Genomic DNA, 18,673 nt, shown 5'->3' on the forward strand with positions numbered 1-18,673 from the left:
GCTCGGCACGTCCAATGGGCTGGGCCATCGAGATGCATTAAGCTCTTGACCATTTGGCAGGGTTGACTTTGTTATGAGGAGCTCCCCCTTTCCCATACAGTCAATAAAGTCTATGTCTAGAACATTTTACAGGAAAACAGTGTTCAGCACAGTTCTTCCAAAGTAAAATTTCTTGCTTGGAGGGGGGAGAGGCGGAACCACCATGTTCCCTCCCTATAAATCAGCCCCTTTCATACACAAGCACACCAGCAGCATGTGCTAACATATGTACAAAGAAATTCCTAATTTTCGCTAAGTGAGACGTGAGAAGAGATCGAATGCCGAAGGGAATGTGCATCTGCATGAATACTGCAGGAGGTTCAACAGGTAGCAAATGGATTAATCCTGCCAATTATACACCGACAGCCGTACCCAAGTCGCCGTCTTCACGTTGTGTAGGGTGTCTACAGTCCATACAACTGTCCACGCCATGCGTGCACTCTCCATCTCTATTACCCTCCCGTACTGCGTGGAATGCCCGGCCAACACCGTGGCTGCAGCGGTGTTGCAACAACATCTAGGAGGTGCTGGCAGGGCATGCATGGCAATTTGCAACAGCGGAGAAATCAAGACGTCAAACGAGCTGATAATAAACGGTGAAGCATTTAGTCAGTTTCCCGGCGTTCCCTATAGATAGACCGTCGGTCGCATCAGTCGATATGGCGCGCTCGGGATCAAGAGCTCTAGTGGCATGCTCGAGAGGACCCGGAAAGTCGTGCTGCTAAGTTAGTGAGATGGCGAGTGAAGCAAGCGGAGACCGATGACGATGCAAGACTGGGAAAAACACCTTCATCGACAAAATTCTGTCGCCCATGCCACTGAAACTGAGGCTACGCATAGTCGTCATCGAGAAGACCCTGCATGCCCCCTGCGCAGAGGTTACTGAAAGGGTTATTCCACAACGACCCACAAACATCACTCCCCGTCCGACTGGCATCATTAAGCGTCAACTTCCTCCGTAGCACAGCTGTCGATTTACTACTGGGGTAGGAGTTCTTTTTTCTTAATGAAAGACAAGCTGACCTATACATATGCTTAAAAATAGACCCAAGTTCACGCACCTCACCACTGCCACACATAAAATATAGGCAGCGGTACTACACAGTGGTCAAGCTAGCAGAATCACTGATATTGCTTAAAGTGAGTGGCAGCAGCCATGCGGAAAATGCACTCACGACACACACATTCGATTTTACACGTTTTACTGCCCTCGCATGTTCGCTTGGTAACCCTGCACAAAGTATGTGTGCAGGAACAGAAAAAGAATTCATTACTCGAACCCAGCACTGCGTCAAAACACACTATCTCCCACGTGCGTCAAACGCCACTCCCACCCCAGCCCAAGGCTTCAAGCATAGAGCCATGTTGATAATGCCCTCAAAGCACCGCTCACAAGTGTACAACCTACCGCACAGGAACGCAACATGCAGACGTGCCAATTGCACAGGGGTGGGTTCATCAAAAACAAACACTAACATAGGTTGACGGCCCTAAAAGACGGCGCCTAAAAGTGAAATGCATTTGTCGATCACAAAACAGTATCAAGAGGCATGGTCAATAACCTGCACAGACTCGTGTGAAACAAATATTAACAAACATCCTCAATGTTTAAGGTCATAGGCAAAAAAAGTATGGAAAAGCAGCTTCAGAAAGGTGCACAAAAGACTTGGTATGGCACAAAACATTGTCTAGAGACTTGCACAACAGTAAGTGATACTAAACGGCAAAGACTTGAGATTAAGCAAAGTGTGTTCGGAAATTGCACAGTAAAGACGGAAAAGGAATTAAGACAAGCAGAGGAAAGCATCAAATCGATCAGGAGCAGGTTTAACTAATTGCACCACTTACAAACTTTGACCTGAAAGTCGAGATACGCACAGCACAACTGAATAGACGAAACACAGCAGCATACATATGGCTTTCCTGCAATGTGTGATGGCACTAATGATGAGATTCTCGAGAAACAGCTATATCTTTCCACAAACCTTGTCTCAAAAACCTTAAAAGTAAATATATTCTTGGTGACACCACGGCAGCGTAAACTTTCAGCTAAATTACCTCATATTAGACCAGACAATGCAACTCCAGAGTGCACAAAAAAAGTAGTTCCACATGTATTTCCAAGCTACTCTGAACAAACTGTACTGAAATGCGGAATACACTAGGCATACTTGAAAACTGTTTCCATCAGAGACAAATAAGATTTTTAACGAACCTGCATGCAAGTGTCTGCAAAACCTCATTCACTGCACTGTGCTGCCTTCATCAGTACACACTGCAAGTGCAGTCCTTTAATGAACCTTTATGAGGTTACCGCATTACAAACAAGGCTCATGACAAGAGTAATCACGACCAGAAGTCATACACAACAATAAGACGCTGTTTACAAAAGTGGAAACATTCAAATCATGCTTCAAGGCACAAGCAGGAGTACAGTATGAGCACTGCGGCAGTAAATGGCATGACCAAGCAACATTGACCTGCAACAGTCACATTACAAATGCTCAGCAAAAGCTGTCTTCGAAAGCTGGCACACAATGGCCCTTAAAATTTTCGAATGAGCCTCACTTCTGCATTTCTTGACACAAACAGGCAAACGAGTAACCAGTTTGAAATTACCTGCACATATATGGTTCCCCCCATTGCACAAAGGCTTTTCACAAAATAAATGCAGAAAAATTCGCCGCAACCCGAGTTCGGTCATGGTGTGCTTGATCACAAATGAAAGAAGACAGCTGTATGCAGCAAAAACAGGAGAAAAATGAGGTGTAGTTATCATTGCAGAGTTAAAGGCTACACCGAATGCGCAGAGCCCCTTTAAGTAGAAGAAAGGTGCACCACTGCCTCCCTTGTAGGTGGACACCATCTCCAAGCACAACTGAGATGTCCATTGACAAAGTGAGCCAGTTATGCACCTTCTCTTTCCTCAGAACCAAGAGAGTTTAGAGCATGAATAAGATAAGACTGGGAACTAGACTGTCTTCTGCTGTGTGGGCATGGGCCTGTTCTTTGCTTCACATGGAGGATCTAAACGCGTCGGTCTTTGTTTCACAAGTGTGAGCTTGTATGTGCAGAATGTAATGCAAGACTAACCAGATATTTCGGTCACATCATTTTTCACACACTTCTTCCTCTCTGACTTCCAATATGGACAAAGGAAAATATCTGCTTGCATGTGTTCAGCCACGTAACAGTATCAGTGAAACAGAGGTGAGCTTCTTGAACATGCTGGCAATTACAACATGCAAGGGTACTGGACAAAACAAACGCATGACACCAGAACTTTCATGAACACTTACTATAATGCACTCTTTTGTACGATTAAGTTCAACGTATCTGCGTCCACCGCCAGAATATTAAAACGGTTACCTCAATGCATTTACTGCAGAGGCTCTTTGGATGACTGTGAAATAAAAACACGGATCAAAGACGCATCGAAACACAAAGTAAAAGAAGGAAAGACAAACAAAATGCAGCGTTACTTCTCCCACTAGACTGACACTTCCCTCAGTTTTTGTAATTCACCGCAGCAATTTCCGCAAATGACAAGTCATGCTGTCTTGCAAGAACCAACTATTCAGCACAGTGGAAGCTTAAACTGGGATTAGCTAATAGTGACTAAATTCATAAAGCCTTTCACACGCATAACAGCGTGCACTTGGCTAGGACGTAATGGCTACCATGGTCGACCAGCACGTGTGTGCTAGCCATTCAGAAACAGTTCTGAAGTCCACACTGCTCTGCGATTTCACATCAGGTCAGTGCCTTAAGGGACCTTTCCATTGAGGAACAGATATGAAAGTCCATTATCCCAAGTAGTTGATGTCATATGTAACCTTCTACAAGGCTACAAAGTGTGGCACAGATATTTTTGTAAACAGTAAAAGAGGACAGGTGAACATCACAAAGCTACCAGGTGAAACAAGGGTACAGTTTTATGTGCAACTTGACTTTGAATTAAAGCTCTCAAAACAAAGTTTTGGAAAAGAGAACACCACCAATAAAATGGCCATGCCTTTATTTTTGTCGCATTCTCCTTCCCCATCTGCTCCCCATCAAGGGGGAGGACCACCAACTCTTATCCCAGTGAATGCAGACCCTGACTAGGGACTGTTTAAATATGTGTTCTTCCCCCATGATTAAGAATAAATTGATTGCATAATGCCTCAAGCAAAAGAAAAATTCACAGTGGAAAACGAAATGGTAAGGGTGGCATTGATGGCCAGCAGCAGCAATGTCCTCTTCTTTGAGAAACAAACTCACTAACAGCTGCAGCCAGCACACAAAAAGTAGCACACAGCTTCTCCACTGAAGGCTGCGCTGTCAAATTCCAAAATGCTGCATGTAACATTTTCTCCTTCATCTGGCACTTATTGGATGGTCTAACTTCAACCACTTTCCTAGATGAAACACATTTTCAGTGGCTTACTGCCATTGTAGGCATTCATTTTCAAGGGCCATGACAGGTTCAGTTCGTATATCACCTTGAGCACTACTCCTGGCAACAAATATTTTTGGTTGGTATTGCCCCAATCGAAGTCAGTGCACACTTTTTTTTGAAGGAGAGGTAGATCCTCAAAGTTTTCAATTCCTTGTTGAAAACATGCCCGCTGCTTTGATAAAGACCAGAGTGCACCCCTGGGGTGCACAGGGTGTACCAAGGCTGTAGGCAATGGTCATTCTCCCCAGTTCACTGTTTCCATCATTTATGCACCAGAAGCCCAACTCACTCTACATTACTTACATGGCAGGAGACCTAAAACATTCCCCAAGCAGACCTTGGTGCTTTGTTAAAGGACCATCACATTTTGGATAGTAACTGTAAGAGCACTTCAATGCTGCTCAGACATTTTGCATGACAACTCTGGGTAGTCTTGGCTATGACTACAGCTGGTGGTTCTTGGCAGATATGCAAGCAGCAGACCTTCATGCCGACATAATGCATGGAATTGCAACAACGCTGTTGATCACCTTGCATACATTTGGCAGTCCTTGCAGCCAGTATTTCAGTTCACCGAACGCAATTTACGACCCCCTCATTTAACTTCATCCACTGCTTCTGGTGATCCTTACTCAGCATGCTCTTTCCCATGAGCAGATTGTGTCATATGTGTGCTATTAACAGTAGAAAACGTTTCCAGGGAACTACTGCCTTGCCACGAGAGATTGCTTTCAGCCAAAAACAGCTATTGGCAACACCTTTTCTGGTTGAAACGCAAGCTACCCTGCAAAACATAGCGGCACTTAACGGCAGAAAGTCTCACCAGCACGCTACCAGCATCACTTTGCATTACATGCCAAGATTGGCCAGATACATGCACCTGTGACTGAGCAAGCATCGCTGGCTTTCGTAACAGTGGCAATGCTTGTCCCTCTTCATGACCCCACTGTTTTAACAGCACCAGCAGTCCCCATAAGTACGGCCATTACTGGCATGCCAACCCTATGCACTGGTTCCTCGAATTACCGATATTAGCCTCATGCAACTTACTGGGAAAGTGCTTCACCACTCACGCAATGCTCACCAAGGACGGCAACGATGACAAGAACCAAGTGTTCAATGCATGTTGACAGGCGGTCTGCCACTTCTGCAGCATAACCCTTTGGCCTGACAAATCCACAGTCGACACAGCCCCTGGCAATAGGAGCCAGCAGTCACCAGCTTGCATCAGTGTTTCATCGCACAACTACGGTAGCAAGTTATAAGCTCGTGACAGGAAATGGCTTTCCCAGCCTGGCCACCTCATCATTGGACATTGCATCGTACGGTCCCGGCTTTCGAATCTGCCGTCTGTAGGAGCGTGGCGGGGGCGTGCGTCGCCGCCTCCGGCGCATAATGTAGAAAAAACCAAGGCAACAGATCACAAGGGAGGCGAGCACGGCGAGACAGACACTGAGGATGATGATCCAAGGTGGAGGTGCAGTGCCTGAAAGGAGGAGGCGGAGGTAAGTGGAGGACCTAGGGGGACAGTGTGATGTAGTAAAGCGGGCTTCACAAGAACCACGTGCACTCTTATAGCCTTTCATGAAGCAGCAGCATTCACATACAGATTTTTAAATTGTAAATTTTGGGGTTTAAATGTCCCGTAGCAACATACTGGCTGTGAGGGACGTGAAATGGAGGGCTCCAGATCAATTAGACCACCTGGGGATCTTTAACGTGCGATGACATCGCATAGCACACGACCGTCTTTTACGTTTTGCCTCCATCAAAGCACAGCCATGGTCGTTTCAGCTGAGGTGAAATGCAAAAGGTGCCCATGTGCTGTACTATGTCAGCGCAAGTTAGAGATTCCCAGGTGGTCTAAATTTGTGTTTCCGAGATTTCACGAATGAATTTTGGGGATTTTCCCATCAGAGTGACACATGGCTCTGGAGACATATGTGGAGATTCAAAGCCCACTTTTCTGCAAACAGGCTCCAGTAGGTAGCTAGAGTACTATAGCAGCCAAGACTGCAACGTTACCGAGCATTTTATATGCTCACACATTGCACGATGCTAGGTATGCCATTGTCGTCTTTTCAAAACACAGTAGAACATGAACCTGTATTTACTTTGCAAATGCTTTAACAATGAATGGCACCACATCATTCTCTTTTCCCATCAAGAAAGAGCTTCACTACCACCCTTATCTAAAAAGTTTGACCACAGGTAATGAAAATCTGTTGGCTGGCAAGAAAAATTACTCACAAATTGGCATTGTTGGAGGATCCCAGGCACCCGTGGGACTGCACACAAGAGTTGCAGACCCACGTAGAGTGTAACCTTCGTCGCAGCTGAAGATGACCGATGCGTTCACCCCGAATCCATCAACGCTGAACAACTTGCCATTGGATGGGCTCGAAAGGGGGCTACACTCTGTGGTGCCGAATGTCAAACCGTTGAAGGTACAAAGATGGGAGGCAGAAAGAAAGAAGCATGGAGTGTTTGGGCAGGGGGGGAGGGAGAACAGAGCCACACCAGCCAAAAAAATAAGCAAAAGAACAAAGAAGAATTATGCAAACATCAGAAATGAAAGGAAAATAAAACCAAGGGTAACAGTAGGTTAACAACGTCAAACAAAGAATGTCAGGTGCCAAAAAGAGATTCAGGGACAGAGTGTCAAACAAAAAATGTCAGGAGCCAAAAAAAAAAGATTCGTGGTTAGAACGCCAAGCAAAGAATGTCGAGCGTCAAAGAGGAGCACCAAGATGAGAAAAATCAGATCGGTGAAGAAGCAAGGTGCACATTTTGAGTCGCCCAAAAGCAGGCAAGCAGCAGCAGAAGTAAACCCACTTGCGGAAAAAGGCGAAAGAAGGCAAGAAATGAGCAGTCATTGAGAAGAGGACGAAAAAAAACAAAACAAACAGGTTAGCAGTAAAAAAGCAGAAAGTGATATGGCATGGCCAGGTAGGAGAACAGAATCGAGAGCAATCCGCAAAAGAATCCCACAAAGCAGAAAGGATGATGGAAAGCACAAAGTATGGTGTTGTAGTACAAGCGCAAGGCGAAGACCATGTGGTACAAGGAAAGCAAGAACAAAACAGAATGCCAGGTAAGAGTCAAGTAAACGGTGGTAGAAGAGTCACCAAAGCAGCCAGGCAACACAGGACAGAGAGGGAAAGGCAAGGAGGTAAAAAAAAAGGGGGAACAAAACTATGTGTTAGGTTTGTGAAAAGTGCTGCAAGTGTCCAGCACAAAGCAAAAAATATTGTCTATGCACTTATTTCTTGCAATGCTCTAAGCAGCACAATCAGATCAAATAAATAACCACCTGACAGAAGGAGGTTTACAGGGGCTGCTAAAAACCAAATGCTACGTCATACTGCGAGCAGGACATTTTATACCTCCCGTCAGTAGAAACATCAGCCTGTAAAATTAGAGTTGTCGTAACACGACATCATTAAAATCATTCATACTAAAGGCCGAAAGAAACACGCTAGCATGCCGATGCTGCAAAAGGGCTGCAATACATTGGTCCATGCTAGCTCTTCTGATCGGCTGCAGTCAAATGTCTAGTTCATTTAATCTGTTGATGCCAGGAAGCTAGCTGCCCAATTGTCAGGTGGCTAGCTGTCCTGATTTGCTGATTGGCAGCTTCCACACGGCCATGCCTGTTTGGCAAAACGAGTACCACTCCACAAGCAGTTCACTATAAAAAAAAAAAAGCTGCAGTATGCACAGGTTTGTGAACATGCAGGGGAAGGAAAAAATATGTTTTCTGGATTTCGAGGACTGCATGTTTGTAGAAAGACCGCAGTGTTGCTGATATTACAATCAACTCCCCACCTTCCCAAAGGCACGATGAAACACGCAGAGATCAGCTTGCATTGCTGCTTCACTGTCCATTTCCATTAGCGCATTTGCTTTCTGTAGATACACTCCCATGAACTGGGTTAAATCAACACTTTGGATCATGTTGAGTCTCGTTCTGGAGTGCAAAGACTTGAGCATGTTATGAAAATCAAAAGCCTCTTCTCAAACTCAGTCAGACAAAAAAAAAGTCCATAGATAATAGATCTTTTGCCATTTTTGATTGCAACTTTTCAATGTGAGGCTATGTCTCCTTGAGTGTAAATCTGTCTAAGCGTTAGTGAAGTAATCTTTCTCTTTCTTTCTCTTCTTCCTTCCTTTGTTCTTTATGAGTGAGTGATGTACGAAATTCTGCAGGCGGCTTTCCAGTTTTAAACCTATGCATCCAACAAACTTGCGAGCAAAAAGGAAAAAAAAAAAGTAATCTTCAATACTAACGTGACGGCGGTGGATGAGTGGTGGTACTGGTGGTTGAAGACGGCTTTGGCTTGGGTGTTGCTGGTGCTATTTTATTCAGCAAGATGGAGAGCAAAAAAAACAGCCACTTTACCAGTTGCCCAACAACAACCTCAGCAATCAAAAGACGAAGCCTGATACAAAGAAGGCAATATAGAAGGAAGCCAAAACACAGAGAAGCAGAAAAAACTACTCGGCAACCTGCAGGGCCAGGACAAAGTGCCAGATACAGTGGTCCAGACAGAGACATGTTTGGAAACTTTTCTCAATCGCACTTGGGCTTAGCTTTAGTAAAAACACAATTTAGGACCACACCTCGTCCAGAGAGGCGAGTCCTTTCGCGTGGTTAACACAGCACAATGAGACGTCGACTCAAGCCAACTTCAAAATGCAGTTTTAATTAAGGTAAAAGTGGTACTGAGAAGCGGGATCCGGGAGTCTCAAGCTCCAAGACTACACTTAGGTGAAAAAAAATGCAACAAGAGGGCATGCTAGAGCAGAGCCAATACGTCTAAAGCCTATGTATGTTTCAAGCCTAGGCAGTGAAAAAAAAAGGCAAGAAGACCATGAAAGCACAGGCAAGGGCCACTTGCCAGTGGTGCAGAAATAACTGAATATGGAAGGTGTCCGTCTGTGCTCATTCAGACAACAGATCAGGCAACTTAAGGTCAGCCCAGCATGATAGGTCACCAATTTGGCATTGCAGAAAAGATATGGACCTCTATACTAAGGGGATGTGCTTGATGAGAAAACACCAAAGCAGGCAAAGCAGAAAGTTGTCAAGTCACAGGCTACACAATGCTGAAGCAGGCCTGAGACATTATGCTTGGTTAACAACCCCTCTTATAAAAAGACAACAGTCCACATGCATCATAATGAGGCATTATGCACCTTTCCAGTTTTTTTCTTCTGCAAACCGTAAGGTGAACATGGGTCACGCTCATTTGCAACAACGCGTGAAGAGGTTCAGGGATGCAAGAGAATCGTAAACGTGTTTTAAGGTGAAGCCAAACCAAGAAGAAAGGCATGCATCCCGGACAGGTATCATCATCGAAACGATCACCAACATGCGAGAAAGGCATGCGAAAAAATGCAAAAAAATACCCTACAAATCCAGCCACAAGCCATGCTGGAATTAGCCATTCAAAGACAAGCTGTCGCACCACAAGATATGGCATCCTCCACAGAAAAAAGTGGAACACGCAAGAGCAAAGGGTGTGAGGCATAGCGTCCCGAAAGCCCGCAAGTCGAGAAAAATGCAGGAAAAGTGCCGAGAAAATTAACACACTTGTTTTTTCGGAGCATGTTGGTGGTTCCGGCTCCCATCTGCCAGGCTCGACGCACTTGGCTGTTGTTCTTTTGCCGTCGTCGCAGTCGTAGATGATCGTGTCACCAATATTGGTATTGTTACCAATGACACGGCCATGCAACAATTTATTTGGCGGGCCGCAGCTCTCTGAAAATATTTCCCCGAGAGAAACCGCAAGTTATCTTTGTGGCGGGGTGCCGAAGACGTGAAGTCAAACGGGGAAAGAGATGAAACTGACACATCAAGGTAATGAACTTCCGATCACAACTTTGCTCCATGCTGCAGAGAATACAAGCCTTCATACATGCTAGTGTATTGAGTCTACTGCTCCTAGTTCCCACCTCCCTGAATGTATGCCACGGCGAGCATTATAAACAGCTCCTCTTCCTTGCTCACAGCCCATGCAAATTACCAAATAATGCGACATACTACTACTTTACCAAAACCGGTTTTCCTGGTTTTTGCTGCATCTTAATTACAGGCAGCACCACCATGCTCTAACATTACAGATTACACACAGGAACGTCATGGTCAGATCAGGAGTTCCAAAGTGGGGATCAAAAAAACAATGAATTACTGGGTGCGAAAACCTACACCTGGGCTACTGTCACACCTTAGTCGAAGCCTGTGGCATAATTTCACCGCTGTTCATCGACGTGCCAGTACATCACAACTTTCATCTCTCACCTTCATTCAAGTATGGCCATGATGGCTGGGAATCAAAGACACAGGCTCAGGCCTAGCAATAAAATCCTGCTTTTCTCAACTCATATGCAGCACAAAGCAGCCACGCTACCCTTCATTTGCTGCCTACACCAGACATGACAACAGCGTCAAAGCATGATGGAAAGTGAAAGCTCGCACATACTACATGCTTGTCAAGCACAGCAGGCTCGAAGACTGACACAAATGCGTAACCATAACTGCAAACCTGCTCTTGCATCTAAACGTAATTAGGCAGTGTAGCCAGATGGATTTTGCACATTAAGAACAGACCTACAGACACGTGTGAAACGAATGCAGCCTGCAGAAGTTTCAGCCAAAGCTCCAAACTGGCACTGTATGGGTCAGTGCTGATGTCACACATTTGTTCTGGGAACCATATGTGTGCGACAAGCCCATATTGTCCTAAGCGTCGTTTCAAATGTGAAATACTAATGTGAAACTCACATTTTCGAAGTTGGGTGCTGCCAACACAAGCATGCTAATACATTTAAATGAGCAATGTCAGCAAGCCTACTGTTACAATCAACTGTGAAAACACTACATGCAACAATGAAGTAAAAAATTGGTGTTCCTAGCTTTTATAAGCACACCTGTAATGTTTGAAAGTTATTCTCGCTGATAACCACTGCTTCCAGCTGTCACCCCATACAACTAAACCAAAAAGCACTGGTTTTCCAAAAAGAAATAAACACCAAAAAGTCCGCAGCCCAGAAGTAGCCTACAGCTGAACGATGCATCTGTCTATGCACTACTGCACATCATACATGGTAATGCCCCAACTCACAAATCACCATATCCCGACAGATATGAAGAGAAATGCTACGTGTGCATCCTGCTTGTTGTGCACCAAACCACAACATCCTTTGTCTCATGATTTGAAGATAAAACAAAATGCCTTGGAAGGGAAACTTTCCACATGGATGGCTTCAGTGTTAGTAGCCGGCAAACTTTCAGCTATTTTTTCAAGAAAATTTCCCCACTTGGACAAACAACACAATAATGCTAGGATTATGAACATTTGAAACACACGCACAATGACCAGTAGTTACAGTGATGGGCTAAGCTCTTTCCAATATACAGGTCTACGACACAATGGGAGAAACCAGGGCACACTTGCAGTATAGGCCATCTGCTGGATTTGAGAAAAGGAATGGTGTATAATTGGCTCACTCCCTCACGGCGCCTTAAGGAAAAAAAACCCCAAACCCCAAATAAGAGTCAAAGTGAGCCAGTTATGCGCCTTTGCTTTCCCAAAACCAGCTGAGGACCTAGAGTGCAGTAAGACTAGAGGGGAGACTGTATCGTTTGCTTCGTGCAAGAGGGCCCACAATGTAGAGTTGTAGCTGTGGTTGGCTGGCTGACAAAGATAAAGATGTGATCCATATGCCTCACAGATGTTTGTATTACAAATTGGCATGATGCCCTGCATTCAATGAAACCATCTTCCCCACCAAGTCTGCTTTCAGCATTTGCAAAACTCCGATGTCCACAACTACAGGCAAAGCAGTAAAATCCAGTATTTAGTCAAGGAGAGGACACTGTGAAGGCAGATTTCACTGCAGCCCGTGGTCACAGCAACAACGCTGCTACACTATACGGCTCATATTGCTTTACAACATTGCATTTGCTGCAGCTGCCAATCGTAGTTAGGACTGCACTGAGGTGCTAAGTAAGCAGCAAAGTTTCAAATGATCTTTAATAAACCCCTCATACTTGTATCAACATCCAAGACGTTAAATGCAATGATTGTAACATTAAACATTTGGCTTGCTTTACCGCAGCCAAATAGGCTACAACCGTTTGTCACAGAAAACCATTTGTCACAAGTGCACTGCACAAGGGGCGCAGACATTGTTATCTTGTTTCTCAGGGTTCCGATTTCAATTTAAAAAAAACCCTCAATTTTCCACTGACTCTCACAAAAAGGCTACTGAAAATCAATCACCATTCCTAAGGAAATGCTTGTAGGCGCATCTTTCCTATAAAGAGACAGCTTGATTAGCTTATCACAAGCCTGCACAGTGAGATGCGCAAAGCAAGCGCGAAAATTCCAATTTTTTTTTTTTTTTCAATTTCGAGAAACACTTTATGCCACACCATACACAGACCGCACACAAATTATACAAAGCGCACTACACTGCACCGTTTTATGTGCTATGCAGTGCGTGAATCATGCCGCAATGTATTTGTCTGCCTGCTGGAGTGCTACGGTTACAGGTATGCATACTGTGCATGCTACATGCAAACGCAGTTTATTCAAACTGATACCTGTCAACATCAAGTGCATTAAACAGCAGCCCCCTTAACGCAAACTCTCCACAGTTCAAATGAATTTTCAGTTCCAAAAGTTGATTGCACCGTGCTGTAGAACAGATCTTTTTTTCTGGTTTTTCTGCCATCATCAACGCAGTGGAAATTGACACAGCACAGAGGCAGCACAAAAAAAATTGTGCCTTGACTGTGTTTCAAAATTTTTCTTCTTTCGCTTTCGTACTCAGGAAACACCTGTACATAACACATATTGTTTTTCTTTTTACCCTATGGTTTGACAGGTCTCTATAGTGCCACACTGCTGATATACTGCCGGCGCCACCTGGTAGCCGAACCTGTCTCCCAGCACATGGCCGAACGTCTCCTTTTGTCTTCAATGAGCGCAGCGGTACGGCAAGCCTCGCCCCTGTAAAGGCTCTGCTTCCCACGTCCTGCTACATGTGCCGGTGACATTCGGTGGAGCCGTGCTGGGTACCATCCCATGTACGCTGACCCCGACGATATCCTTGACGCTTCTCCCCGACGCGCGGACGCAACACCTGTCCACAAAGCGAGCCAACGCCTGTGAGGCCTGCAACCAGAGTTTGAACCACTGACAAGGCCTGTGCGAGCTATGACTTCCACCACTGGCAGCCAGACAGATCAGTACTCCGGCAGTGCCCCGCCGTACATCCTTCTAGCACTGCGGTCGCCGCCATCCTTCCACGGCGACCGGTTCGAGGATGTTTAAGATTGGTTGGCCAGTTTTGACAGTGTTTGCTGCATTCAACCAATGGGACGATGAGCGGAAGCTGATGAATGTGTATTTCGCACTGCAAGACTCGGCAAAAAGGTGGCTCGAGAACCACAAGGCGTCCTTTTCCAACTGGGCAGCTTTTTGCCGTGAGTTGCTCGCCACATTCAGCTCGATCGAGCGAAAAGAAAATGCTGAAATTGCCTTTGCTCCAGGTCACAGCTGTCCAATGAGAGCGTGGCCATGTTTATTGAGGACATGGTCCGCCTTCTCAATCGGGCCGACCCGGCCATGGCCGAAGCTACAAAGGTGCGGCACCTCATGCGCAGGGTAAAGAAGCAGTCGCTTGGTGGCCTCATGCGCGACCCTCCGAAAACCGTCACCGCCTTCGCCAAGGAAGCTACGAGCATGGAACGTTCATTGCAGGAACGGAGTGCCCAATACAGCCGTCACGCAAATGCAGCGGCCGCTCACTACTTACTGCACGTCCTTGCCAGCCCCCGAGGATGAGGCGTTGCGAGAGCTTGTGCGGAGCAAAATCCGCGAAGAACTGCGACACCTCCACTTGGATGCCCCATCAACAAGCGTACTTTCTACAGGCGATGTGCTCCGCTGCAGCCACCACCAGCACCTCTATCGGAGCAGCACGTCATGACTTACAGCGATGCCCTGCGCCGACCTGCCCCCACGCCACAAGCGTTTCGCCCCGTTGCCGGACCACGACCACCCTATCTTTACCTGCGTCCCGTCGAGCAGCAGCAGAACCTGTGCCCTCCTTTCAGCAAAGCGCACGTATGGCGAACGTCCAACAATCGCCCGCTCTGCTACCACTGTGGGGGAGCCCAGCCATATTCTGTGGAATTGCCCGTAGCGGTGGATGGGTTTGAGAGGATTCCCACTGGATGCACCTCTACCTACCGCGCTATGGTGAAAGACCGCTGGACATAGAGGAGTGCCTGGCCACTCAGGTGCTGCCCCCCGACCTCGCAGCGGCGCCAATCGCGATCGCCGTCCCTGGGGCACTTCGCTTCGCCCAGTCGGCCCTCATCCTCCGGTCAGTTTAGAGCCACGTCCCCTCGCGAAGAAAACTGAAGACGGCGTCCTCCGGGGGTAGGGTCGCCGCCACTGCACAGAGTCAGCAGCCTCCACTCGACGATTAGACGCCACAGCCAGAGCGGCGACGACGCGATCCGACGACCTCACCGACGTGCTGCAAACGATTAGTTTCTGCTGAAATTTTAGTAACCGCCGACAGTCATGAAGTGACCACACTCGCCGATACCGGCGCTGATTTTCCTGTGATGAGCAGGCAGCTCGCTACGACTCTCCGTAACGTTCTGACGTCTTGGTGAGGACCCGTGATCCGCACCGCCGGTGGCCATGTAGCGACGCCGATCGGCGTCTGCACCTGTTGCATGCAGATCCGCGGTCTTACTTTCACTGGTTCTTTTGCCGTGTTACGTAACTGTTCAAAAGATCTCATTATGGGCATGGATTTCCTTCAAGAGTATCGTGCGGACATCGACCTCAACGAGCTCATGGTATCTTTTTCCGCCCAGCAAGCCATTGACACCAACACCAAGCCCAGCAGAGTAGCGTTACGCGTATGTGACGACCGTATAACAATCCCTCCGCGAGCCAGCATGTTCATCACAGTCGAGTGTAATGACAGCACCGGTACTCTTGGCATCGCTGAAGCGAACATGTCGCTGCTCCTCGCTCAGCAAGTTTGTGTCACTCGAGGCCTAGCAGAACTTGTCAACGGTCGCACTGAGATCTTAGTCACCAACTTTACCCGTGAAACAGCATTTAACGAAGACAGTGGTCATCGCTTATTTTGACGAGCTTGGAGAGTGTACCAGGCAGTGCTCTTTGTCCACCTCGTCAGACCTCGACGATGCAACAGCTACGGACATTCTGACCAATGTAAACCCGCACTTCTTGGCCAGTCAGAAACGCTGCATGGAAAACCTCATCTCTTCTTTGCGTGACCGTTTTGCATCGACTTCCAAGGTACGATAGACTGCACTTACTAAGCACCAAATTATCGTTACTGAAGACCAAATACCACTATGCCAGCGTCCTTATCGAGTGAAAAAAAGAACGTGACGCCTACCGCCGTCAGGTTACACAAATGCTCCAGGACGACATCACACAACTGTCCACGAGCCCTTGGGCATCGCCTGTTGTCCTCGTCACGAAGAAAGATGGCACCCTCAGGTTCTGCGTGGATTACATACGCCTCCATAACGTCATGAAAAAGGATGTGCATCCTCTGCCACGCATTGATGACTCCCTAGACCGCCTGCGCCATGCCACCTAGTTTTCGTCCCTTGACCTCCGCAGTGGGTATTGGCAAATAGAGGTCGACGAACGCGGCCGAGGGAAGAGCACCTTTATTACTCCCGACGGTTTGTACGAGTTGAAGGTGCTCCCTTTTGGCTTGTGCTCGGCCCCTGCCACATTCCAACGAATGATGGACACCGTGTTGTCTGGCCTGAAGTGGCAGTCGTGCCTCGTATATCTCAATGATGTCGTGATCTTCACTGACAAGTTCGATGAGCATCTGAAACGTTTGCATGCTGTTTTCGAGGCCATACATTCTGCTGGTCTAACTCTCAAGCCAGAATAATGTCACTGTGCGTTTCACGAGTTAAAGTTTCTTGGTCACATTGTCAGCGCTCGAGGTTAGTCCAGGCCCCCAAAAGACAGCCGCCGTAGCTGCCTTCCCCAAGCCAACAGACAAACAGAGCCTGCGTCATTTCTTGGGCCTCTGCGCGTACTATCGCCGGTTTGTTCACAATTTCTCCAAGCTAGCAGAGCCTCTGACCCGCCTGACGAAAGACGCTGAACCCTTCTTCTGGGGCGAGGACCAGGATAGAGTCTTCACGGAACTTAAGTCCCGTCTCCAATGTGCGCCTGTGCTTGGTCACTTTGATGGAGGCCGACACGGAACTGCACACCGATGCCAGTAACGCTGGTCTCAGTGCGGCCCTTGTTCAACGACAGGATGGTCTAGAACGCGTGATTGCTTACGCCAGTCGCACTTTATCCCGTTCCGAAGTCAATTATTCCACCACGGAAAAGGAATGTCTGGCCGTGCTGTGGGCAGTTACGAAATTTCGACCGTACTTGTATGGCCGCCGGTTTCGGGTCGTGAGCGAACATCATTCACTGTGTTGGCTGGCAAACCTGAAAGATCCCTTGGGGCAGCTTGCTCAATGGAGCCTTCGGTTACAAGAATTTGATGACACCATCGTGCACAAGTCCGGCCAGAAACAGTGATGCTGACTGTCTCCCGCACTCCTATTCCCTGCCCCACGGACGAGTCCGACGACGATTCCGCTTTTTTCGGTGCTGTCACCACACCCACTCTTGCCCGCCAACAGAGGGACGACTCCGAACTGCTGCCCCTCATCGAGTACCTCGAGGGAACCGCTCCATCACCACCTCGACTGTTCAAGTGTGGACTGTCATCGTTTTGCTTGTGCGATGGTCTTTTCTACAAAAAGAACTACGACCCAATGGACACTGTTTATCTGCTTGTAGTGCCTACAATGCTTCGTGACGAAGTTCTGCGTGCGTGCCACGACGACCTTCCCTGGGGCCACCTCGGGTTTTCCCGCACGTTAGCACGCATACGCCACAAGTACTACTGGCCCATTCTTGCTGCGGTTGTGCACCGCTACGTGCGAACTTGTGGTGAGTATCAGCGCTGGAAGACGCCGCCGACTAAACCAGCCAGGCTCCTGCAGTCTATCGATCCCCCGCGCCTCCCATTTTAACAGGTCGGCATGGACTTACTCGGTCCATTTCCGGAGTCTTCCATGGGTAACCGATATATTGCTGTTGCCACTGAATATCTCAGCCACTACTGTGAGACCAAGGCCCTTCCCCGTGGCACTGCCGCCGAAGTTGCACATTTTTCATTCACGACATTGTGCTTCGTCACAGAGCCCCAACAGTTGTATTAACTGACAAGGGCACCGCGTTTACGTCGGCACTTACGAGCGAGGTACTTCGAGTCAGTGGCACCAGCCATCGCAAGACTACAGCTTACCATCCGCAAACAAACAGACTCACTGAGCGGCTTAACAAGACAATTGCCGATATGCTTTCTATATATGTCAACGATGACCATGCGAACTGGGACCGGATACTGCCTTAAATCACGTTCGCGTACAACACTGCGCTCCACGAAACGACGTGCTTCACTCCGTTCCATCTGGTGCACAGTCGCGAAGCCTTGACCATGCTGGACGCCATGCTTCTTCCGGATCCTACTCCTTCTGGCGTGGACGCTGAACAATTTGTTCGCGACGCCGAAGCCGCTCGCCAAGCTGCTCGTCAGCGAATCCGGTGACAACAACAACGCGACGCCGAGCGCTACAACCTCCGCCGCAGGGAGGTGAATTACACACCCGGTGACCAAGTCTGGGTATGGAGTCCGATCCGTTTGCGAGGGCGCTCTGAGAATCTTCTTTGCAGTTACTTTGGTTCATACCAGGTGTTATGCCGCCTCAGCGCGGTGACCTACGAGGTGCTCCCTCAAGGAACTGTCCGGTCGTCTTGACACCCGCCGTCCGAAGTAGTCCACGTGGCGCGAATGAAGCCGTATTATTCCAGTTGTCCCTTTCCACGAAGACACTCGTGCCGTTAACTTTCCGGCTTACGTATGTCTTTTCTACCTCGCGTGCGGCATCGCGTCGATGCCTCTTGGAAGGGAGGGGGGCAATGCCACACTGCTAACATTCTGCCGGCGCATCCTGGTAGACGAGCCTGTCTCCCAGCGCGTAACCGAACGTCTTTTGTCTTCAATGAGCGCGGCGGTTCGGCAAGCCTCGCC

The 18,673-nt window shown here is 47.7% G+C and overlaps 1 protein-coding gene across 10 annotated transcripts in view; it reads right to left on the reverse strand.

Annotated features, from left to right (window-relative positions):
• Window positions 1–1,224: 1,224 nt before the first annotated feature.
• The window catches only part of LOC144107463 (P-selectin-like), a 37,580-nt gene continuing 20,131 nt past the window's right edge, over window positions 1,225–18,673 (reverse strand). For 8 of the 10 annotated variants that reach the window (XM_077640475.1, XM_077640471.1, XM_077640476.1 and 5 more), the window contains 4 exons: window positions 10,077–10,244; window positions 8,771–8,836; window positions 6,731–6,898; window positions 1,225–5,966 (listed from right to left, as the gene is read on the reverse strand). In XM_077640475.1, coding sequence (XP_077496601.1) covers window positions 5,740–5,966; window positions 6,731–6,898; window positions 8,771–8,836; window positions 10,077–10,244 — 629 coding nt within the window. In that variant the 3' untranslated portion in view covers window positions 1,225–5,739. Of the gene's footprint in view, window positions 5,967–6,730; window positions 7,315–8,770; window positions 8,837–10,076; window positions 10,245–18,673 lie in introns of all 10 variants that reach the window. The other 2 variants (XR_013309279.1, XR_013309278.1) reach the window with 1 other exon arrangement.

The sequence above is a fragment of the Amblyomma americanum genome, chromosome 10 (assembly GCF_052857255.1).
Source record: "Amblyomma americanum isolate KBUSLIRL-KWMA chromosome 10, ASM5285725v1, whole genome shotgun sequence".
Lineage (NCBI taxonomy): Eukaryota > Metazoa > Arthropoda > Arachnida > Ixodida > Ixodidae > Amblyomma > Amblyomma americanum.